The sequence below is a fragment of the Equus caballus genome, chromosome 6 (assembly GCF_041296265.1).
Source record: "Equus caballus isolate H_3958 breed thoroughbred chromosome 6, TB-T2T, whole genome shotgun sequence".
NCBI classification, from domain to species: domain Eukaryota; kingdom Metazoa; phylum Chordata; class Mammalia; order Perissodactyla; family Equidae; genus Equus; species Equus caballus.
In genome coordinates, this window is record NC_091689.1 from 77,788,093 (window position 1) to 77,812,602 (window position 24,510).

Sequence of the window (24,510 nt, forward strand, 5' to 3'; positions counted from 1 at the left end):
CTAAAAGAAAGAGCAATATGCTAATACTTTCTCAGATTATTCCTGTTCACAAAGATCAAACTTCAGATTGCTAACTGACAGAACACCAGGTATGTACAACCTTTGAACCATGCAGATATGTCCATTCACTTACACAAAAAGTATGATCCCTGTGTTGGCCATGGCATAGGACAGGCCCAAGATCCCACTGCCCATGATGGCATTACTCAGGTTGAATGAAGACATTCCAAAGGAGGTGGTTCCAGGATGCTTGAAGAAAAAGGGACACATTATAAACACATATTTGCCAAAGGATGAAGCTTTTGGGGGTTATTCTTACTCTCACATCATCTTTACTGCAGGAGATTATGGTCCAAAATAGAAGACTAAGATAAAATCAGAGTGACTACAGCCATTACTCAATTTCAATAAAAGCGTGTAATTTTCAATGGAATGTTGCGCTTGGTTTCAGCAGGGATCTCAGTAAAAATAAAAAATACAGGTCAAGTAACACAAAGAAGGGAAAGCATGTATGATGGCAGATTCCATTTGGGTTAGAATGATTTCTCCAAAAAACAAATAAATTTCATAAATGATTTATACAGCCATATGGCGAACAGGAAAAACAAGCCCTTATTCCAGTAAGGGCCTGAATAAACAGAGAATGTGCTGATGAAGGCTTGGAAAATTTCAGTCACATTGTTTTCCCGCAGAGACCTAGGTAGATCAGACACCCTTAAGTCCTGTTTACTGCCTGAGAGCAGAGATTCACTCACATGTTCATCATCATAATCTGCCAGCTTCTTTTCCCCCAAAAATCCACTTGTCAGGAACTTCTGACTTTCATCATCTCCATTAGCAAATTGACTGAATGCACACACAAAAAAAGGAAAATAGGAATGTAAAAACATCTAAGCAAATGCTCTACGTTACACGAATGTTTCAGGTGATGTAAGTAACTGATTAAGGGGAGGAAAAACAAGACACCTAAAACCGTTTTCTTCTCCTCCTTCCTGCTAATGTTCCTTCCAGACCAACACCTGAGATCCAGTTAGGAATGTACCTTGGGAGGGAGGGAGGAAGTTATGGAGGAAGAAAATATTCTTTTAATGGAGACCATTTTTAAGCCACATTTCTTCTTCCCACATTAACTGTGCAAGAAAGAGAAGAATTAGAGCTAATTCTGCTGCCATTTAGAGCCCTTCCCAAGAAAGCGTACAGAGTAGTGGCTGAGTTTTCTCAACTAACACACCGTGATCAGACGATTTTATTAATTCAATAAATATTTATTAAGTGCCTAGGTACTGTGATCTTCATGTTATTTCATGCTCAAGTATCCATAAGAGAGGAAATCTAAAGATGAGGCGACTGTGGCCGAGAAAGGTGAAGCAGCAGGCCCCTACCCACCGGACTGCAAGTCTAGGATCTTCCAGAGCACCCTGCAGTCCCAGGCAGGGCCCTGTAGCTGGTATTTTCCTCTCTTTTGGCTCCATCTGTTTATCCACATACCCGTTGCTGGAAAGTAGTTCAACGGTAGCTCTGTGTTCTGTTTGGTTGTTTTCATATGTGAGTGTGTGTATTTTAATTACTCTGAAAATGTACTCGGGTTATTAGACAATAGACGAAACTAACAAAAATATTTTTTAAATACTCAGTGAATTAGTAGAGGGGTTGGGAGGGAAGCAGGGCCTTAAAATCTCACTACCCACGGAACACTGAGATCACGGTCTGCTTGGGCATAGGCTGGAGCTGTGCACGCCTGTCTGTGCTGGTCGGCTCCTGCAGTTACACGCCAGGGGCTTTGAGGACACGGGTCTAGTGGCAGCCATATTTCTAGAAGGCTCGACTAATGAGTCCAGCTGCCACCATTGCATTCTGACATTGAAAAACATCACACAGGCTTTCTTTTTGTTGCATGAAATGTTTGACTATATATGTGTCTTAAAAGTGCTTTATAATTAGATAGATTCCAATTTTTAGGGCATTTTTTTAGGGCATCTCTTGCATGAGAGAGTAAGATAAAATAGTTGGAGAGTGTTTTATCAAAATAAGCCGTGGAAATAAAAAAGTGGAAAATAATTATTACAGAAGATCTGTACAAATTCCCTTTTATAATAGGAGCTAATCCTGAAAATATCTTGTGAGAAAGAGGGATAACAGGCTTACTTTTTGAGAATAGAGAACAATATCAGTTGTAGATGGAAACAGCAGACGAAATCACAGTTTTATGTGCTTTCCTAGAACCCAAGGAGTGGGTTTTCTAGAACTTCACGGTGTACAAGATAGGAACATTTCCTGGTGTTCTCCTCGTATTTCCCGTAGGAAGTGTTATGCCCTCACATGCTGCCTTCTCCCATCTCTGCCCTCCACTCCCCCCTCCTTTTTGTGCTTTATTTTATTAGTCTGTAGTTAATCTACTTGCTATGTGGAGACTGGTACATAACGTTCATAGTTGACAATAAGATGAAATGGAGCCTAAAATAGGTCTAAGGATTATAAAAACAAAAGTGTCATCTGAATTTAAACTCTGGAATGTTCAACATTCTATTTTTTTACCTTAATCAATAAACTAGAATCCTTTAGTTCGTGAGTAGTGTTTAAAATTTAGAATGTGAAAGCAAATAGATTTTCTTTTTTGAGGCATTTGCATATTCTTATTTTGGCAAGAGATGAGTTGTAGTCATAAAACACGCCAAGATTGTATAAAATACATGAGAAATGTCCCCAGTGTCTGAAATGTTTTGATACTGAACCCAGCATGTATTGAAAAAGTAAGTATAATGATTCCAAATAAATGCATTATGTAGAATTTCCCAAAAATTTACATTTAAGGGATCGGTTTAAAGCAAATATAAACAAAACCCATCTTTTTAAAGTGATTACAAAATTGCAGAATACTGCCTCATGTTTGAGTCAGGAGTTAAAAGCTAAGTCACTGGAAGTCATCCAGGAAACACTATACGAAGCTTAACAAAAACATTCTTGCTCTTTCCACTAAGACTTTTAGAAGACCAAATCAAATGACTCTGTAGGACTGTTTTGGGGACAGTGTCCCCTTCAGCTTGGGCAGCTCTGCAGAACTCATATCTGTGTGCATCCTTCTCAGAAACAAAGGAGCCCTCAGACTTGATCGATTTACTAAGGGCTATGAAGTGGAAGAGAAAGAACAAAAGTTTACTGAGCTTCATCTGCCTTCCAGGTACTCATTTCATCCCCAGGAAAGTAGGTGCTGGTTTGCCATTCTGCATTTTCCACTGAAGCTCAAAGAAGTGAAATATCTTCTCCAAAGTCAGGCAACTACTTTGAAGATTCAAAAGCCCTGTGTTCTACCACGCTGTGCCTCCTCAAATCGTGCAACCCGGAAGACGCTACGATTTCCATCTCCATGGCCTCTCTAGCCCAACACCGGAGTTGTCTGCACTGACTCCTTGGAGGAAGGACAGTGCTCCTCCTGATGGGCCTTTCCTGGATGTGATGAATGAAATGAGACGTCCTTGTTTGAGGATAATATTCTCTATTTCGGGTCTAGATTTGGTCCAAAATTCACTTCTGCATGTCCTAAGTCCTATTTGCGTTACACGCCCTATTTGTGTTATATAACATTTTGTGAGAAATTAATTGACTTCTCAAATAACTATCATGCACTATTACGTACCAGGCAGTGTGATATGTGCTAGGACCAGAGGCTATTAACCTGTTGTAGTGACATGATGACCATCTGGATAGGGAAGGGGTGCACAAAAGACGGAGTGGTCACTTCTACCTGGTGGAAGGCTTCACAGGAGACCTGACACTGGGCTGAGTCTTGAAGGATGAGAGGCATCAACAGAGAGAAAGGGGAAGGTGGGTGGATGATACTTAAAGTGGGCACTCCAGGCAGATGGAGCAGAATGAGTGAAGTCACAGGGAGCTGTGGTGGCTCAACAAGGCTAGAGAAGAGAGTACAATCTAGGAACAGAGCAAGAGAGAGGAGAGGAGAGCTCGGGGAGGAACAGCTCATGAAAGGCCTTACATGCCAAGCAATGGATAGTCTAGTCTTTACCTGATAGTTAATGGGGAGCCACTGAAGGGCTTTACCCAGGGATGGACCACGAGTCAGTCTGCAGTTACAAAAGATTATTTTTGTAGGGACATGGAGGGCTAGTTGGAAGAGAGCAAAATGTAAGACAGGGAGACAAATCAGAGCTGGTGTAATAGACAGGTGACAGATGATGAGGGCCCAAAGTAAGATGGCAATAGAATACAGAGAAGAGGGTGGATCTGAAACATTAACAAGGTAGAACCAACTGGATATAATCAAACAATAGATGTGCAGTTTGGGGGAAGAAATGAGTCAAAGTTGAACCCTAGGATCTTTTGATTGAGCTGCTGAATGGTAGTGGTGACTTTCACCAAGATTGGGATTACTGGAGGAGGAGCGGATATTGAAGGGAATTATAGGCACTCAACATTAGACATTACAATTGGACTTTATAAATGAGGCAATTCAGACACATGAGTAGAGATGTGTAATAAACAGTTGGATATAATGATGTGAAATCTGGTTGAGAAGTCTAGCAGGCTGAAGATATGGCATATGTTCAGTGGGTGAAGCCGGGAGAGTTGTGAATGAGCTTGCTCATAGGATATTTTTAGTGAGAAAAGAATCCTTACAGAACAATGGAGATGCAGCAACATTAAAAGGGCAGTCAAAGGAGGAGGAAGCTGAGAGAGAATAGTCCAAAAGGCAAGATGAGTGATAGGCTAATATAATTTAAGTTATTCCAGATTACTAACAGGGACAAGAATCCTGTAACTTCACTTCTAAAAGAGTCACACAAAGGATTGACACGTAATAATGATATAATAATGTGTACTTCAGGATCAGGGAGTTGATATATTAACATCGATGTCATCGTCATCTCTCAAATGGACAATAAATCCAATTCTTTAACAAAAATCTGGTTTTTCACATCCATAAATGTTTCTTATTTTTCCATGGAACTTGGTCATTTTTAACCCCATACCTGCTCATTGCTGACTTTTCTAAATTTCCCATCCCGTTGTAGCTATCTGGAACACTTTCTCCACTGATGCTCTCATCATCAGGTTCGATGTTGACATTTCTCAGTTCCATGGGGTCCATTTGAGCTGTCAGCGCTTTCTTGTCCACACACAAGCTCCTTCAGTGTAAACAAGATACTGTACCTTCAGCTTAAGGCTCTTCTACTTTGTGTTGATGTTCAGAACACTCTGTTCTGCAAACAGAACACAAAATAAATCATTACATCTTTCTTTAAATTAGATAAATGAATATGAATCACCTACTTCGTGTATCCTTTCTGTAAAAACATGGAAAGGAAGTAAACTCTTGAAAATGTCACATAAATATATCTGGAAAGTTTCCTTTATCCAATACAAGAATGGAAAATGGGAGAGAAGAAGGAAAATTATTAATAAACTGCCAAATCAGCAGATATTTATAGAGTGCCTATATACGAACATGGCAGGTACTTTGCTAGTCACTGTGGGAAGAAAAAAGTAAATCTTAAGACATGGCAGCAGTCTTCAAGAAGCTTTAGGTATTTGTAAGCAGATTGCATGAATTAAGAGAAATGGCATCAAAAGTAAATTGTTGACTAAGGAAGAGTTGCCAAGGCAGAATCTATCAGTGTCTCTACTAGCAGTAACACAGGAAAATTACCACTTTAATTTGTTAATTGGGCATGAAAGTATTAACACCACCAAAATGCTTGGTACATGCAATACAGGGTAGGATCACGTTTAGGGGGCCACTTGCAGGCACTTGGTTCATGAAGCCGAAGTCAAGAATAGTAACAAGAGGGAGCACAGGTTTATCTTTGAATCAGCATCAGTCACCATCTTTACAAAATTAAAATGCATTTTAACAACCATGAGATCCAGATTTTAGGCTCTGCTTTGTCTTTAATTCATTGAATCTCAGCACAAGTTATTTAACTTTTTTAGACTTTATTTTCCTCAATCATAAAGTGAAAAGGGGTGGACTGGCATTGCGTAAAAAGAAAAAAAAAAGGTACGAATGCATTATATTTTGTTGATACAATTTCTTCTGAAATTTTTACTACTAAAATCATTCAATTCTTGTTGAATCGTTGTACAGTAGGCCCCTCTTATCCATGGGGGATATGTTCCAAGACGCCCAGTAAATGTCTGAAACTGTGGATAGAACCGAATCCTATATATACTATGTTTTTTCCCATACGTACATACCTTTGGTAAAGTTTAATTTACAAATTAGGCACAGTAAGAGATTAACAAGAATAACTAATAATAAAACAGAACAATTATAGCAATATACTGTAATAAAAATTGCCATTGATCTTAGCAACCTCAGCATACAATTTTTTTTCTTATGAAGTTGAGAACTTTTACCTGTTCACTTAAGGAAGCATTTTACGGCTTCTCTTTGGCATATCTGAATTGCCAGCACCACTACTCTTGCACTTTGGGCCATTATTAAGTAAAATAAGGATTACTTTAACACAAGCACTGAGATACTGCAACAGTCAATCTGATAACTGAGATGGCTACTAAGTGACTAAAAGATGGTAGCAGTAGCACATACAGGGTGGACATGCTGGACAAAGGGACGATTCATATCCTGGGCAGGATGGCAGGAGATTTCATCACACTACTCAGAACGACAAGCAATTTAAAACTCATAAATTGTTTATTTCTGAAATTTTCCATGTAATCATTTTGGACCATGGTTGACCACAGGTAACTGAATTCACAGAAAGCAAAATTGTGGAAAGGAGGGAATACCGTATTGATAAAAACACCATAATTCTTGGAAGGTATGGTTCTGGAAGGCACACTATCCATTTGATAAGGAAATCCTGAGCAGAGAAATTAACATAAAAATTGCTCTGGAACTCATGAAATCCTTAAATCCTGTGACAAAATGAAACAACCACAAGGGAATGCCTCCACAATCCAGTGCTGCAGCAGCACATCTGTGGAAGGTCATTCACGCGTGGGATGAGTTCACACTCCAAATTACAAAAGTTACAAAACACACGTGGAAACTCATTAGGATGAGTGTCAGGAGGCACAAGAAATGATAAGATTCATGCTTGAGTAACTACAGATTGCAAAGCAAATTAAAAGGGACTAAAATTAATATAATAAAGAGTAATAAAAAGATTCAAAATAAGAAATATCCACAGAATAAGAATGTTGTAAAAGAAGATCAGGCTAGCTTGAACAAAAGCTGAAAAAGGAATTCTAAAAAACAAAATATAGTCATTGAAATAAAGAAAGTTCAGCTGAAGGGAGAGTAATGAAATTGGAAGACGGATCTGTGGAAATCACTCAAATTATATCACAAAGAGGTAAACAAAAAAAAATATGAAGAAGTTAAGAAATATGGGGGGGGGGAAATAAGAAGTTCAAATATACTCTAATAGTCTTTCTAATATGAGAGAATTGTGAGACTAGGGAGAGACAAAATAGAAAGACATAATGGCGGAGAGTTGTCCAGAAATGGAAAAGTCAGTAATTCTCAGGATTTAAAAAAAAGCACAAATTGCTTCAAGTGGGAGGAATAAAAATGAACATATTTATTAATACAAGGTAGTGTACATGTGTAACATCAAAGATAAAGAGAAAACTCTTAAAAGTCACCAGAGGAAGTAGAAGTAAGACATACATATGGTTAAAAGAAAAAATAGAAACATAATAAACGAGTACAAAGGTTTCTCTCACCCATCACCTAGTAGCAGTTTCATTTCCCAGTAGCCACCACTCACTAACGACAGTTTCTGTTTTTAGTTCTTCAAAGTTAGTCATTCTAACTTTAAATTATTCACTAAAACCTTTGACTTGGTGTATCAACTCTATGGCACCTATGACAGATAAGAAAATTAGTGTACTTCTTTCTATCTTGCCTTTCCTCCTGCTCCTAATTTCAGTTTTAGTTAATGAAATATTTTTTACAATGTTGAGATTCATAATATTTTCATCCTATTCTGTAAAGCAATTAAATGTCTCATAATTTGTCTATAGGTTATTTCTAAATACTAAAAACCAATAATTAGCATTTACAGCATTATGATTGTGTAAATAGTATGTTCCAAAGAACCAAGCGGCATATTTGACTACATAATAAATAAAATAGAATCTTATATTACTAAAACTTTGAAAGTGAATTTTCCATGCTTTTTTACTTTCAGAGTGGCTTCCTCCTCCATCCTCCGGACCTCACCCAGCTGCCAATGATTCTTAAATGCCATTCGCCTTGAATAACTTTTTTTCACACAACGTGTCTATGTTTGTAAACAGAATTTGAGTTGTTTCATGTTGGAAAATGTCTTTACTTTGTGCTCAAACTTTGCTGATTGTTTGAATTCTAGATTCAAAATCATTTTCCTTCATAATCTTGAAGACATTTGTCTCAACTTCTAGTTTCTACTGATGAGTCTGATTCTCATTTATTTGATTTTTTTCTTCTGAAGGATTTTAGAACTTTTCTCCTTATCATCAACTGAAATTTCTCCAGGATGCAAATAAATGTGAGTGGTTTCTAAAATTCATCTTGCTCAGCAGGTGGAGAGCCCATTCAAATCAAAAGACACGTATCTTTCTTGTGATCAGAAAAATGCTGTGTTATTTTTAAAATGGTTTCCTCCCTATATTTACTCCTTTTAAAACTTTTATTAGTCAAGTTATTAGACCTCTTGATCTATATTGCTAAAATTTTCCCTTTATGTTCCATCTCTTTGTCTTATTACTCAAAGTTCAGAGATCTTTCCTTGATGCTATGTTCAAAATAACAAATTTGATTTTCAGCTGTGTGATATTGTGATATAATAAGAAATATATATTTGGTTTTCATTCCTGGTTCCTGGCACAGAGTTCCTAATGTAATACAATAAATTAATATTTGGTTTTGGTCCCCAGTTCCTGAAATAGCTCTGGAATGATAAAGTCAAAGGAGCATCTTTTGTTATTCATAACAAGCCCCTTTCGACCACACCTAAATTTATGTTAATGTAGTGATTTCTGAAAAGCCCCTAAGGTTGGGGGCTGGTTGCCAGGGGAACCAAACAGATGATTAGAAAGTTGAAACTTTCATCCCCACCCCTTACCTCCAGGGAGAGAAGAGAGGCTGGAGGTTGAGCTAATTAGTCGGGCTTATGTAATGAAGCTTCCAAGAAAAATCCTAACCCAAGGGGTTTGGAGAGCTTCCAGAATGGTGAACACAAGGAGTGGCTGCGAAGGTGGCACACCAGGAAAGAGCACGGAAGCTCCACACTCCTTCCCCATACTTTGCCCTGTGCATCTCTTCCACCTGCCTGTTCCTGAGTGGTATCCTTTTGTAATAAACCAGTAATCCAGTAAGTACACTGTTTCCTGAGTTCTGTAAACTGTTCTAGCAAATTATCAAACCCGAGAGGGGAGTTGTGGGAACTCCTGATTGATATAGCCAGCCAGTCAGGCAGAAGCACAGGAGATCTGGACTTACTACTGGCATTGGAAGTGGGGGCAGTCTTGTGGGACAGGTCACTGTGGGATCTGATGCTAACTCCAGGCAGACAGTGTCAGAATTGAATTAAATTATAGTACACCCAGCTGGTGTGGGAGAATTGGTCCATGTGGGAAAAAATCCCACACACCTAGAATCAGAAGGAAGCATTGAGAGTAGAGCAGGAAAACATAGTTTACTTTTGAACTGTATCTGTTTTATTTTTCATCCCAATGAATTATTTTTCACAATCATCTTCTTAATTTCTAATTATTTGTTCTTCTTCCTCCTTTTCATATCAACTTTTTTTGTTTTACAGATGCAATCTTTTCTCAAATCTTTCTAAGGATACTGAGTAGAAGTTTCAAAAGCTCCTTTTGTTCCCCAAATCATGTATTTTTTCTAGAGTTATTCTGTTTGTTTATCTTGGCCCTTCTCTTTCATATGGCTTTTTCCTTAAATTCTTAGCAATCCTCGTTCATATTTATGAAGGAAGAGTATATTGGTTAGCTGAGACAACTAGTACTCGGGGTTCCTGTGAAATCATGCAGGCCTGTTTCTCTGATGGTTTGCTCCCTTGTAGGTGCTGTGGAAGTGGCTTCTCTGCAGCTTGTCTGTGTGCGGAGCATCCTGGAGAAGCCCACTTCCAGACTCAGCCGTCTCTAGGACAGGTGCCTCTGGGAGCAAAGCGCTGTGATGTACTTTCCTCTTGGTGGAGCTTCCATTCTTGCTTGTTGTTCCTCATTGTGTCCTGTAGAGGCCCTAATACCCATTCTGGAGTCCGTTCACAGGCTTTCTTTATAGACTAGACCACAGCCTTATCCTATGGGCAAAAATGGCAGCCTAAACAGACCAAGATGTCCGACCTGCGGTTCCCTGAGGAGTACCTGGTCATTGGTTCCCCGTGACCCACGCCTCCTCTTTGTTTCTGTTGACTTACTTGGAGCTGCTCTGGGGCGCCCTCTGGAAAAAGCCCACTGATCCTGGTTTACCTTGGCTTTATTATCTTTCACAGATTTTTCCAGCCCTATCTGCTTTCTGGCTTCTAGGAATTCTAAACTTCTGTTTGTCAATGACACTGCTAATATTTTTCAGAACTGTTGTGGTTTTGTTCTTTGAAGAAGTATTATTTTGTTTGAAGTTCCATTGCTTGAATTCCTCAAGGCTAGGTCCTAAGCCCCCCTTCTTCCAGTCTACTCCCAAGACTTCAAATACCAAGGACTCCTCAAGCTTCATCTTTGGCCCAGGCCTCCCCTAACAGATATACAGCCTTGCATATCTCAAAGGCAGTTTAAATTCCGTGTGCCAGAAATCTAACCCATGACAGTTTCCGCTTCTTCCAATAGTTCCTATCCAAAGATTGTTGTCACCATTTATCCAATTACTCAAACCAAAAACATACGCATCTTCTGTTATAAATTTTTCTTTCTTACCCCCACCTCCAGTCTTGTACAAAATCTGGTTGATTTTACAACTAACTAAAGTAGTTCTCAAATTAGTCTACTTCTTTCCCTTTCTTCCACCATCACTCTTGTCCAAGCAACCATCATTTCTTACATCGTCAACTGCAACAATCCTAATAGCTGTCCTTGAATCCTCTCTTTCTGACCTTCCCCATGGATTCATCTTTCACAAAACAGCCAGAATGATCTTTTAAAAACAAAACTTAGATCATATCATTTATCTCTTTAACGTCTTCTGTTTACTCTTAGGATAAAATCTAAGATTCTCAACATGCCCACAATGTTCTACATGGTCCGCTCACTTCTCTGTTCTCATCTCCTTCCACACCTTCCGCATCTTGCTGTTCTAGCTTCACTAGCTTTCTTTCTGTTTCAGGAACTGTGTTCTCTATCACCTCAGGTCATTTGCACATTCAGGTCACAGCATCTGGAATATTCTCTCCCTCCTGCATTCCGCGCTTTACTTAGTCAACCCCTCGAAGGGGTTACAAGAGCATACATGGCAGTAGCCCTGAGGGCTTCAGCTAAGGTCTGCTTCACTTTGAACTTATTCATAGGAACCTCACTGATTTTATTCACATTAAGCCATGCTAATCCCAGGATTAAAAAAATACGTATCAAACACTCATATGGCACTTTTTACATGCCAGACACTGTTCAAAGGGCTTCACATCTATCAACTCATTTAATGCTCCCAGCAGCCCTCTGAGGCAGGTACTAATTTTGCCCTTACTCTCATTTTACACATGAGATAATGGAGGCACAGAGGGGTTAAGAGGCCTCCTTGCCATCCACCTCTGTCCTGTTGTCTCCACTAGAGAGGACTAAAGCCTGGACAGGGGACAGAAACTCAGGCTTAGGATAAATAAAACTAGTGTAAATCCTGGCCAGATTAACTAACTTTTGTTTTTTTCTGTCCATTTGCAAAATTAGGGTAATAGCATTTACTGCCAGGCAACATTGTGGGGGTTTAAGTGAGATTATGCTGTCAAAGCTTGGTGTGTAGTAGGCCCTGAATAAACTTAAATCCCTTTTCTCTCTTCCAATAATCAGAATCCATTTGTCCTCTTCATCAGCATGCAAATATATACAGTATTTTATATGTATATCTATATATACACATAGTTTACCTTAGACAGTTATAAAAGAGGACTTTACAAATCTCAAAACTCTCACAAACATTGTAAGCTAGGTAGGCGCCCTTTCACAGATAAGGAAATTGAATCTAATCTTATGTTATTTTTACTGTATGTAAAACACTTATTCCACTCTCTTTTGAAGGTGATATGATTTATCCCATTAAGTATGAAATAGTGGTTTCTTTAAAGCAAACCACTCGGCCCCTAATCCTAATTTTGGCCCTGGCCAAAAGAGATTGTCTCATGAAAGTTGGAACACTTTTCATAGCTCCCATCTTTAGCTTTGAAGATTCTAGTACTGATTGATTTTAAAGGAGCAACAGCTCAAAGCACAATTTAAAAAGAATTAGAACATTATGAGAAACTAGATATTCTGAATCATTTGCCAGCAGTACAAAGTAGGTACTTTGAAGCATTTGGACTACACCATAATTCCTAAAATTTAATCACATGATTAAATTTCAGTATAGAGGAATTTTACAGATGGCATTTATTTATTCATTCCACAGATATCGAAAATAAAATATGAGCCAGAAACTGTGAAAAATAAAGCGTGAGTAAGACAGACTCCCTTCATCTGATGAACTCTACTTAGCAGAAAAAATAGATTTTCTTGTTTTTAAAGATTGGCACCTGAGCTAACATCTGTTGCCAATCTCTTTTTTCTCTTCTTCTCCCCAAACCCTCCCCAGTACATAGTTGTATATTCTAGTTGTAGGTCCTTCTGGTTGTGCTGTGTGGGATGCTGCCTCGGCATGGCCTGATGAGCAGTGCTAGATCCGAACCGGTGAAACCCTGGGCCCCCAAAGCAAATTGCGCAAACTTAAACCACTCGGCCACAGGGCTGGCCCCACAAAATAGATTTTTGAACAAACTGTTATAGTATAACAAAACTAACATTTTTACTTTTTTCTCTGAGCCAATATTTACTGAACTAATCAATGAATCATGGATGGAAAAGAATGATGCTGGCAAACACTGTGATTGAAAAGCATAATTTTCAGGCATCACTGGTGGCGTAGTGGTTAAGTTCCTGTGCTCCACTTTGGTGGCCCGAGGTTCACAGGTTTGGATCCCATGCATGGACCTACACATCACTCATCAAGCCATGCTGTGGTGGCATCCCACATACAAAAAATAGAGGAAAGATTGGCATAGATGTTAGCTCAGGGACAATCTTCCTGACCAAAAAAAGTATAATTTTCATAGGCATAGATGCTTCTGCTGCTCCCCGTCTCAGTACATGGCACCTCCATTCGCCCCCTGCTCTTGAGAGGAATCTGGCTGTCAGTCTGGACATCTCTCATTCTCTGTCCTGACTCCTGAGCCATGTCCAATCTATCACCAAGTCCTATCAATCCTTTTTTCAACATTTATTTAGAATTCACATGCATCCCTCTCCATGACCATACGTTATTCGAAATGACTACTTGCTAAAGGCCCCCAAAATAATTTTCTCATCACTTTTTTAGAATAAAGTCAAATTTCCTAATAGGCTGCAAGGGTCTACATGTTCTAAGCACACACAGCTTGTTAGTGCCATAATGAATCGCATCTGCCCTCACTCACCAAACACACCGGGCTCTTTTCATTTCCCCATTGCCACTGCAGGACCTTTTCTCATGCTGTTCCCCCTTCCTGAAATGCTTTCCCTACGTTCTTAACCCAGGTGTCTCCCAAAGTTAACCAAAAGAAGCTGAAAATCTTTAAATGCCATGTGGTCAGAGGGGCCCCACATCTAAATTAAATTTTCCCTTATATGTGCTCATAGCATGTTCTCCTCTCCCTCACAGTATTCATCACACTTTGTAGGTACACTTTTAGTTGTGTGACTATTTGATAAGTAACTGCCTCCCCCACTAGGCAGAAAGCTTCATAAGGTGGGGCCAGCGCTGGGTTTGTAGACTCTACATATTTCCAATATCTAGAATAGTGCCTGATGTTATAGTCTACTAAGACCAGTGCAACTTAGTATGATCTTCATAGATCCAAGTATGCATTCTTGTAATAGCTTCATAAGTCAATATTGTAATAATTCTTGTTATAGTTTATAGTGAAATGGAAATGTTCCCCTCTGGTTGCCAGGAGAAGGAACAGCTTTGTTGTACAAAGAATGTGAAAAATCAAATTTGGTTTGACAGAACTTTCTGTAGTGTAGCCCTTCTCCCCAGTGAAGTTAAGTTTCTCTGTGATATGAAGAGATTTTGCAGAAACAGACTAGATACTCCAGGGCAGTAACTTCTGCACTGTTGCTTCTATTTGCTCATTCATAAAGATGCAAAATCAAAACTTGAAACAAAGATATTTAGAATACTATCACCATTAGAAAACTTTGTTTCATCGCATTTATTAGGAGATATCTAAATGTCCTGATTAGCTGATTCCTTATACCCAAATTCTACCTATTAAACATCGTAATGTCTTGTTCTTTGAATAGGTTCTTAAGAAACTCAGGATGGAAGATTCTCAAAAAAAAATTTCTCACGTTTCTACTTATGTAGTTCAACTTCAGAGAAAGACATCAAGTCTGGGAAACAAAACTGTCCTTGAATCAAGAGACAAAAGTTATGACCCTCCCTAGTTACTGCAAACATTTATTTTACCTGATAAGTGAAAGTGAAAAGGGAGCTAACATTGTCAGAGCATTTCCCATCATGGCTATCTGTTTGGTCTCTCATGCCAACCCAGTTCTGATGAATCTACTCTGAAATCTAGGTTTAGGTAGCAGACGGCCCACAAGCCATTTACCCTTTGGTTGAGCAAGTGGGAAGCAACTGGTCAGGCAACTTCTTGCATCCAGGGAACTGACTTAAATCCACATCCAAGATATATCTCAGATAAATGAACAGACCTTTGACAACGAAATCAATCTAACATTATCTTTATATCAAATTCTCTTAAACAATTTCTCCAACAGCGCCATCCTAGTCACACATCAATAGTCAGATGGCTTATTTGTCTATGGCATGACTTCTCACAGAAATCAGCATCCATAAAAAGCATCCACTGTCATTGTCTGAGGTCCATCTTAGAAAAGAAACTGCTATAGCAGAAGAACCATAGTTACTTGACTACTTCCTGTTGCTCATGCTAATATTTTAGCATTTCCATTTTTCCTTTACTCAGACATAACTTAGAAATAATATCCAGGGAGAACTAAAAAAGTTAAAATAAATAACCCTATGCTGAAGTCCTTTCCCTTTGCTAAGAAGATTACATGCGTGCTAATAGAAGAATTATAGCAGCCGTTTGATGAGGTATGAAGGACTATGCGCAAAACCTGCTTACAAACCTTCCAGCTCTGTTCGTAGAAGACTTAGATTCTCTAGTCATCTTAAAAATTAAGAAACATTTTAAATTTCTACAAAATTTTAGTTCCTATTTTCCAAGCAGTAGTTTCCAGAAATGTACAGAGATATGTAGCATATATGATATTAACATAGTTAACTCTTTATGCTATACATATTAATGCATGATATTTAATAGCCTTCATGAAATGTAGATGCAGTAAATTCCAAAATGTCTACATTCTATATAATATACACTGGACCACTCCCAGAGGTACTGTTTTCTTCTTAAAATAAATTATTTCTCTTTCTTTAAAGTAACTCCTATATTAAAAATAATGCATAAAGTGTACTGCATAACAAGGTTAAAGAGAAGTCAAGAGTTCAGCCTTCCAATACATTTCTCAATACTTAAATGTTACTAATATACTTCTTAGGAGTATAAATAAAAGACTTTATTGAAAATCCCAAAATGTTATCTAAGTAAAAATCTGACTGACTGAAGGATCTTGACCTATAAAATAAATGGCAATCCTTTCTAAAAATCACAGCTAAATCTCTTTAGTTTGTCAAAAATAAATTTTCTTTCAGCCAACTGTCCATGAATATGATAAACGTCATCAATTAAAATATTTTCTCTCTGAGTTATAAAGCACTCAGTTTTGTTATCACCTGGGCATTTAATTAATACCATCACCATGTGCTCTATAAGATGCCCAAAATACAAGGATACTTGAATCCACTGAGAATTCTCCTCCTGTCTGATTAATAAATTTGAGTACAGCTCTTTATTTTTAGTTAATTGATTCCAGTCCTTCAAAATCTAAAGCTATGTTTATATTCTACACAATTTCTCAGTTTCTTCTAGTAAGTTTGCTCTAAAAGTACTCCTTCATTAAAATGGTCACATAAGAAGACAAGCTAAGACAACTTTTTTTCTTTTTCATTTGACAATGATGCAGCCCAAACCCTTAGGCTTTCACATCTGCTGCAGTCACGTGATGTTCTTTCTTTGTAGTCTAAGTTTTTGTGGGTAGTGTTGTTTCCAAGATAAAGAAAATCTTTAACATTAGAACATTGAGAATGTACTTCTAAAACTTTATATATTTTCCTAAGACAAATTACATCAACTCTTCACTCTACTCAACGATTAACCAGGACGTAAATAAATAAATAATTTTTACCTGCTTGTTTTGCAATGTTTTGCTTTCCTATATCCACTGCCCTAATTTTATGCTCAAACCTAAAATTATCTGCTAAAAGAAAACTGCAATCAGGATCTGGGTAAATAATTTCAATGCCTGACATTATATTGAACTGATCCTTTTTTAAAATGAGAAAAAAATTACTCAGGTAGTATTTTCAAATGTTTAAATTTGTAATGACTAAACAATCAACACCATAAAAAGAAGAAAGGAAGCCTTGTTTTAACCCTGCAAATATTTATGGGAAAAACAGCTTTACCTTAATTGTTTATCCAGTCCTGTGCAATCTTTCCAGAATTGTTTGGAAGGGCAGACTCCTGCAACAGAGGTGACTTATATGAACCTTTGGCGATCTAGACAATGATTTAAAGACCAGTGGGCGTGAATGAGACAAGCCAATCATCACCACCACCTCACCCCAACACCTCCCTGTGTCTAACTTGCGTCAGCTCTTTAAAAAAAGAGAGAAGCTAAATCAGTTTACTGTTGTACATTTGGATTCAACATCCGTTACACCCATTTCTATTTGCTTTTAGAATTCTGGCTTTTATACAACAAAACCCTCACTTACTGAAAGTTTTACCTTGACTGGTGTCATTCCAGATCAAGATTCTATAGGTTGATTGACCGATAAATCCAGAAATGTTAATTTTTCAAAAGGTTTATGAATTGAAGTCAAACAGTACAGTAACCGTAATATTTATGGAGTCAGATTGTTTAATGAAATATTATAATCAGAATGCATGGGAAATATTAATTCTATAGTAGGAGAGTCATTTGCTTTAGAATTGTTGATTCATCCAGAGGAAATGATACAGAATGACAGAGACTTGTAAATGGCACTAAGCTACTCCAGGTGACATGAGGTTGGAAATCATGGGCTGTTATCAGCCACTGCTGTCATTCCAAAGGCAGTGAGCGGGGGAAGCAGAAGCCTGTGTGAAGTTTTTAAAGACTTTCTAAACAAATATTTTCCCCCTTTCAAAAAAATTCTACTTGGCTCTCCACATATCAGAGGAAGAGTTCACGTGCGTTAGCAAATAATTGATTCTGTTATGAAAATGTATCAAGTAGACTTATCATTCTGAAAGTGAGGTGAGAAAAACAGTTTAAAAATTAACCCAGAATGAAGGGTTCTTTGCCTTTTCAAGATTTCTAACATGAATGAGCAATCTGATAACCAATCGAAAGAAATGCTAGATTACAACAGTTGAGTCAATTCCCTATTTCTATAAAAAACGACTAAACTTTGTTCTTTGAATAAGAAATTCTTAAGTTGATGCAAGACATTAAACATTAAACAACACGTCCAGTTGCCCATTTTTCTATTCCTTTTCAGATGTGCCCATTTGGTCTGTTAACTTTAACGTGGTATCTTTACTTTTATTTGTCTGTTAGCTTGTTCCTTATTTTCCAGACAATCTGGAAATTTTAATTTTATCTGATGAAAATTACTATGGTCTAGAGAAAAAATGATAACAAATATACTAACTTTAATTTCAGGGAAATTTAAGGAATATTCCTTTTCAAATTACTTCCATCATTTAATTGTGATCTTTCCAACTTAAGACTTCCTTCTACTTTCAAAGTTATCAGATGGGTATAAGACTAAGCAAGCAAAAGCATGCAATAATTGTTAGAAAATTAAATACTTGTAGTAAAACTCCATTTAATAGTGGCTCAACTGTGAATGAATGTACTCCACTGTGTGAATTCAAACTATGATATCTTCATATAAAATAGGGTGGAGATAAACGTAAAATATCTAAAGTTTTACCTCTCTTAAAATTTTAAGTGTTGACCTTATAATTCTGATCTTCTTTGAGTATACTAAATAATTATAGTAAATTAGAATGTTGGATTAAAATACAAAGCACACGTAAGAGTGTTCTATGAAGGGTCTTATATTTTTTTTGAACCTATTCTAATTGCAAAATTTTTATCACAAACTTTCCTAACACTGACTCAAGAATCAAATATACACATTTGAAGTTAATTTGACAAAAGTCAGGTTAATTAAAAAAGCTTAGGAACTTGTTTGCTGTCTGACTATTTTCTTCCCTTGATATTTGACATGTTTAGACATAGCAAAATTAATGAAGAAACGTGTGGTCTGGTCTTGACAAATCTCAGTGTAACTTTCCTTTCATAAGGAAAACACAAACTTAAACATTACAGTTTAATGTTCTGAATATTTCTTAAAATGATACATGATGTAATTTCATATACATTTGGTAATAGTTCTATGCTCTTTTGAGTTTTAAAACATGGCCAATGAACTATATTCAGTTAGACTCTGATTTGGCTCAAGTATCACTGTAGAAACAAACAATGAACTAGAATATGTATAGACTTAAAAAAAATGAATAAAAAGAAAAATATGTGGGTAGTGAATAATGAAGCCAATCTGAGCAAGGAGATGACAAACACTTTAACTGATCCTTCACATGAGGAAGTCATATAAGCGCCACCACGAACAGGTATATGAGACTTGATCTGTGGGTGCCGGGGGGCGGTTTGCAAGGGGTAAGATAGGACCACATAAAGGGATAACTGGCTTCCTGGACCATAGCGTAACTAATGTCAGCAGAACCGCACAATATGCCCCAGGACTCCAGAAGATGAAGAGTCCCCAGGGCCCGAGGCCATCCAAGAAGGCTCCAGGGAGCCCGTGGACTTTGAAGAGGGCCTTAAAGTCCAGGTGAGATTCTAATAGGTAGAGAGAAAGAGGAAAGACATCCTGGATGAAAAAATGCAGTCATGCTAAAGCATATTCTGGCAACCCTGAGAACCAGTCTGGCTGCAGTAGAAACTTTCTGGAGCAAAATAGGAGAATAGAATGGATTAGTCCAGACTATAAAAGGCATTAAGTCTACTGACCTCAGATTTTTATCGATGAGGGTCTCTCGACAGCTTCTGAAGAAAATCATAAAATCACCAGGGAAGGGATGTAGGTGGGATGATGGGGTGGAGATAGCGGTGGGGACAAGGAGGACAGTGAGGAAGTTGACTAATAGTTTGGCTTTGGCAGTTGTTGCCTGTCTGAGAATGACGGCAGAGGAAAAGGCACATGGAAAGGATTTAAACTGGGGTCAATGGTAGTTTGCCTGTTTCTCGTACTACTGTTTCTATTTATCGCTTTCACTAGCTCACAATACATGCTATGAATTTCATGTGCTCATTCTCTGAGAATCTAGAAACTTGCAACAAAATCTTCATTTTTCTTTACATAGAGATGGGGAATATACGGTGATAACTCATCAATTTCAGCACCTCTTCCATCAATCTGTGGATATCATTTCAAATAGTACAGAGGAGGGCCTTAGAATGTAATATCCCAAAATAAAGTTATCTACTGAAAGTACAAAATTGTTGGGTCAAAATAAAGTGATTCAGATCATACCTATGCATTGACTCAGGATTTTTCTTGCCCATATTTAAAATCATTGATCGTCTTATTTAAAATTTCTACCTTCAATGATGTCCTCAAAGAGAAAGTTCCAGCTGGATCAAGTCAAAACTGGTTAACAATTAAAAACAGAAAATCTCTTAGCCAGACCATCACGGCATTTTGCACTGACACTGGGAAAGATAGCCTCTTGTTCTTATCACCACTGTTCCCAAATTTCTAATTTTAATCATGAGACAAAATAATACTTGGAAATAGAATCTGGTTATGGCCAAATTGGAAGAAGACAGATAAAAACAGTAAGGATTAAGAAGCCAAATTACCGAAGTTTTAGTAATTCTGTGTTGCCTTGGTGTCTGCACTCACTTGCTTTTCTTTGCTCCTACTTCAATTTCCCTGTAGGTCACCTATCTTTTTTTCTTGATTCTGTTTCTTTTTAACTTTTGTATACTGCACTGTTTTTATGATGTCTTATTCTCCAAGAAGAGTTACCTTTTATCATTTTCAGCCTTTAGACTTGTAAACTCAAAGTCTAATAAAGCAGATCAAGTGCCAAGACTAGATGTGTGTCCTGATCCGACAGCCAACATTAGTGCTTCCGAGGAGTAACACTTCCATTAGTCCAACTGCTGTTTCTGGTACTGTAGGTAAATGTCTATCTGACCTACCGAGTCATTCCTAAAAACAGAAGACAGTAGCACCATTGCAGCTAGAAACAAGATTTGGATTATTTCTTTTTAATGTAGGATTTACCCTCTGGCTTTTGGGTTTCAGGCTTACAGTTATGAGGAGAATTTGTGATTTTTTTTTTTTGAGGAAGATTAGCCCTGAGCTAACTGCTGCCAAACCTCCTCTTTCTGCTGAGGAAGACTGGCCCTGAGCTAACATCCGTGCCCGTCTTCCTCTACTTTACGTGTGGGACGCCTGCCACAGCATGGCCTGCCAAGCAGTGCCATGTCCGCACCTGGGATCCAAACCGGCAAACCCCGGGCGGCCGAGGCAGAACGTGCACACTTAACTGCTGCACCACGGGGCCAGGCCCTTTGTGATCTTTTTTGATGTCACGGTTTGGCACTCCAAATTCTTCATTTTATGTCTCTTAATGTGGATACATGCAAAAAAAGAAAAAGAAGGAAATCCATATAGAAATGTTACAGAAGTCTTTCTAAATCATTCAAATAGTAGAATTCCATGTTATCCTGAAGGTGACTTGAGCACTATATACTTGTGCTACCATATTCTGTGCATCACTTGCAGAGGGATGAAAGCTTAGGTATGCCATAGGTGTCTCTCTTCACAGTTATGCAATTATTAACTTCAATTTACATTGTAAGAAATAACGAGGGGCCAGCCCCATGGCCAAGTGGTTAAGTTTGTTCGCTCTGCTTTGGCAACCCAAGGTTTGCCGGTTCGGATCCTGGGCACGGACCTAGCACCGCTCATCAAGCCACGCTGTGGTGGTGTCCCACATAGAAGAACTAGAATGACCTACAGCTAGGATATACAACTATGTACTGAGGCTTTGGCAAGGAAAAAAAAAGAAGAGGAAGAAGATTGGCAACAGATGTTGGTTCAGGGCCAATCTCCTAAAAAAAAAGAAAGAAAGAGGGAATAAAAGAAGAAAACAATGACTATTACCCAAAAAAGCCACACATCAAGTTAATCGTAAACACAGAAGTAAAGATTAATAATTTTTTAATTCCCCTTCGACAGATCCTCTCAGATATCCATGGAAACTCAGGCCACGTCTATCTTTTGAGGCTCCAAATTTATTTTTAAAAATTTTTAAAAATCCAAAACAGGGTTGCTAGGTTGTAGTACATTTTCAATATTCCTATTTAACAAAATAACACTTTAACCCATATATAATATAAACAACTTTATGAATATCCTCATTTGATGATACCTTCAAAAAGTCTAAATTTGGGACCTTGCTGAATATGAGACCCCAAAGGGGTTCCCAGCCCAGGCCCCTGGGAGAGGCTTTGCTTTTCTGTTCTAAAAACCTCCCTGAGCAAGGGAAATGTCACCACCCATGCGTTCCGAGGAAATGACTTAGTTGATGGCATGCCCCCTCTTCAGCCCAGCCTAAACCACCTTTCCAGTACAATGGAGCATTCTGGAAATGTTTGAATAGTCAACTACTGCATCGCAAAATTAGCAAACAAGTTTGGCGCAGTTTGACAAACTTACTGACTTTGCCACAGACCTAAATAGAAAATTCCTTTTAGCCTCAGCTGACGGAAAAAACAAATTAGAAGACAGCTCATATTGTTGTTTTGTTCTCTGCATTTCCTCATTTAAGCAACTGAAATCCTTTGTCCATTTCATTTCTTAATCCCACGTTGAAACGACGCAGAGGAATAGGTGTCACAAGTTCACTGCAGGTTTCTGCCTAAGCAGATACATCATGGTGAAGACAGGTAACGAGGTTTCTGCGGTGTCTGGGTGATTACAACTTCAATAATGTATGGAAATTCCAAACGTTAAATTAGAGCTTTTAGAGGCTTGCTTTAAAGAATGATTCCTATCCTTTAAAATGCCCGCTTGAGAAAGAAATAGCACTGCTAAGAGACGTATAATAATGATAACAATACTTCCTAAACAAATAAGTCGCCTTGTTAATTTAAGTTCTTCGTACAGAACGCAGTATTAATACAGTGCTAGGTTGTTGACTGCCTTTCTAGTTAATAGCAATGGATGGTGTAACAAATTCCATTCTTTTCGGGCCACAGTACACTAATTTCCATTGCTCTCTTTCACATTCCCCCTCATCCCTTTCCTTTAAAAGCAAATTCCCTCCCAGAATGATGTCTGTGCATTTGGCTTTTGTAATTTCATCAGTGACTGGAGTTTGTCAACCTGGTGTCATCTTGCTTGAATTTGGATTCCCAACAGTTTCTTGAGCTGTGACCCAATTGGCTGCCTGGCTAGAGTGGGATGAGATAGAGGACAAAGAGGCAGAATGGCGCTCAGCAGGTTTTTTAAAGGAAAGGGGCTCTCTCGTAAAAGGTGATAACATGAACCCGTGCTGTAAAAGAATCAGTGTCCCTAATAACAAAGATATGCTCGGGCTGGCCTTTTCGGTATCCTACCCAAAATGTTGAAATAGGAATGCATGCCCACCATGAAGTGTTCTTCAAAGGACTTTGAGCAGAGCAAGCTATATAATAGTGACGTTGACATTTTCTAATGGACTTTTCAGTGAAGGCACAGGATTTCCTGAGTCAGGTCTCCTCAGCGAGAGGGCAGGTTTCTGCCTGGGGATCTCATCTCTCCTGCTGGGCTGTAAGCAACTCCAGGGTTGGACCATAGTGTTGTCAGAGCTCTTAATAGGGCGCTTGTTGACTGATGTCCTGTCCTTTGCTGCCAGGGTCACCAGTGCCCAGCATGGCAAAATTAACTGAGTTTTTGTACTTTATGGGTTGCTTGAGTCAGGAATTATAATTCCTGGAGGGCTGGGTATAAAGTTGGTAGCACCAGTCTTTCTTTAAATATAGGAAAGCTGACTCAGAGAAAGCAAATGTCTTGACCTCATGCAGCACGATGGTAGCAAAGGGGGGACATTCAGGCAGATGGTCTATTTAGGAAGTGTGGAATGGATTCAAGCATATCTAAACAGCCAATTTACATTAACTAACTGTAAACAATCTCTTGTTCGTTTACCCCAATTAATATTAGCCTATGCCTGGTTCATAGTCGGTACTGTATAAATGTTGAATGAATGAGAGTTTCTATTAAAGGCACTGATTCAATCTGTGTATCCAAAACCTTTCTTTAAAACTTATTGATGAGGAATGTCAGGAGCAGGAAACATTGTAACAATTATTCTAACTGATGGATCCACTGATATGTTAAAAGGCAGTAGCTCCTTTGGTGCTCAGAGCCGCTGTGAGATGGTAAAGTGAATGCGCATGCTGTCTGCATTAGTCCCTTCACAGAGAGCTGCCTTCCTGGAATATGAAGCAGTAATTACCAATCACATGTTCAAAGAATATTCTAAGAATAATAAGGGCATAGGAAAACAATAATAAGTTTTTAGAAGCAAGATACAAAGTCTAATACTAATATGATCCTTATGTTGTTTTTTAAATTAAGTAATATATATATATATAATATATAAAAACATATGCAAAAGAAAAAATGCCTGAAAGAACATATATCAAAATATGAATAGTGGTTATTTCAGATTATGGGAATGTAGATAATCTTTTCTTTTTCTCATCTGTATTTGCCAAGTAACTTTTAAAAAGTATAGATTAGGGGCTGGCCCCGTGGCCACGCGGTTAAGGTCATGTGCTCTGCTTTGGTGGCCCAGGGTTCCGCTGGTTGGGATCCTGGGCACAGACATGGCAGCGCTCGTCAGGCCACGCTGAGGTGGCATCCCACATAGCACAACCAGAAGGACCCACAACTAGAATATACAACTATGTACTGGGGGGCTTTGGGGAGAAGAAGAAGAAGAAAAGAAAAAAAAAATTGGTAACAGATGTTAGCTCAGGTGCTAATCTTTAAAAAAAAAGTATGGATTATTATAAGAA

General features: G+C 38.2%; 1 protein-coding gene across 10 annotated transcripts in view; it reads right to left on the reverse strand.

The window, feature by feature from the left end:
• The window catches only part of SLC38A4 (solute carrier family 38 member 4), a 70,339-nt gene that overhangs the window by 23,080 nt on the left and 22,749 nt on the right, over positions 1–24,510 (reverse strand). For 6 of the 10 annotated variants that reach the window (XM_023643433.2, XM_070271293.1, XM_070271299.1 and 3 more), the window contains exons 2-4: positions 4,986–5,216; positions 756–846; positions 134–249 (exon numbers count right to left, since the gene is read on the reverse strand). In XM_023643433.2, the coding sequence (XP_023499201.1) occupies positions 134–249; positions 756–846; positions 4,986–5,104 (326 nt within the window). In that variant the 5' untranslated portion in view covers positions 5,105–5,216. Of the gene's footprint in view, positions 1–133; positions 250–755; positions 847–4,985; positions 5,217–16,819; positions 16,923–24,510 lie in introns of those variants that run through there. The other 4 variants (XM_070271292.1, XM_001489564.6, XM_070271291.1 and 1 more) reach the window with 2 other exon arrangements.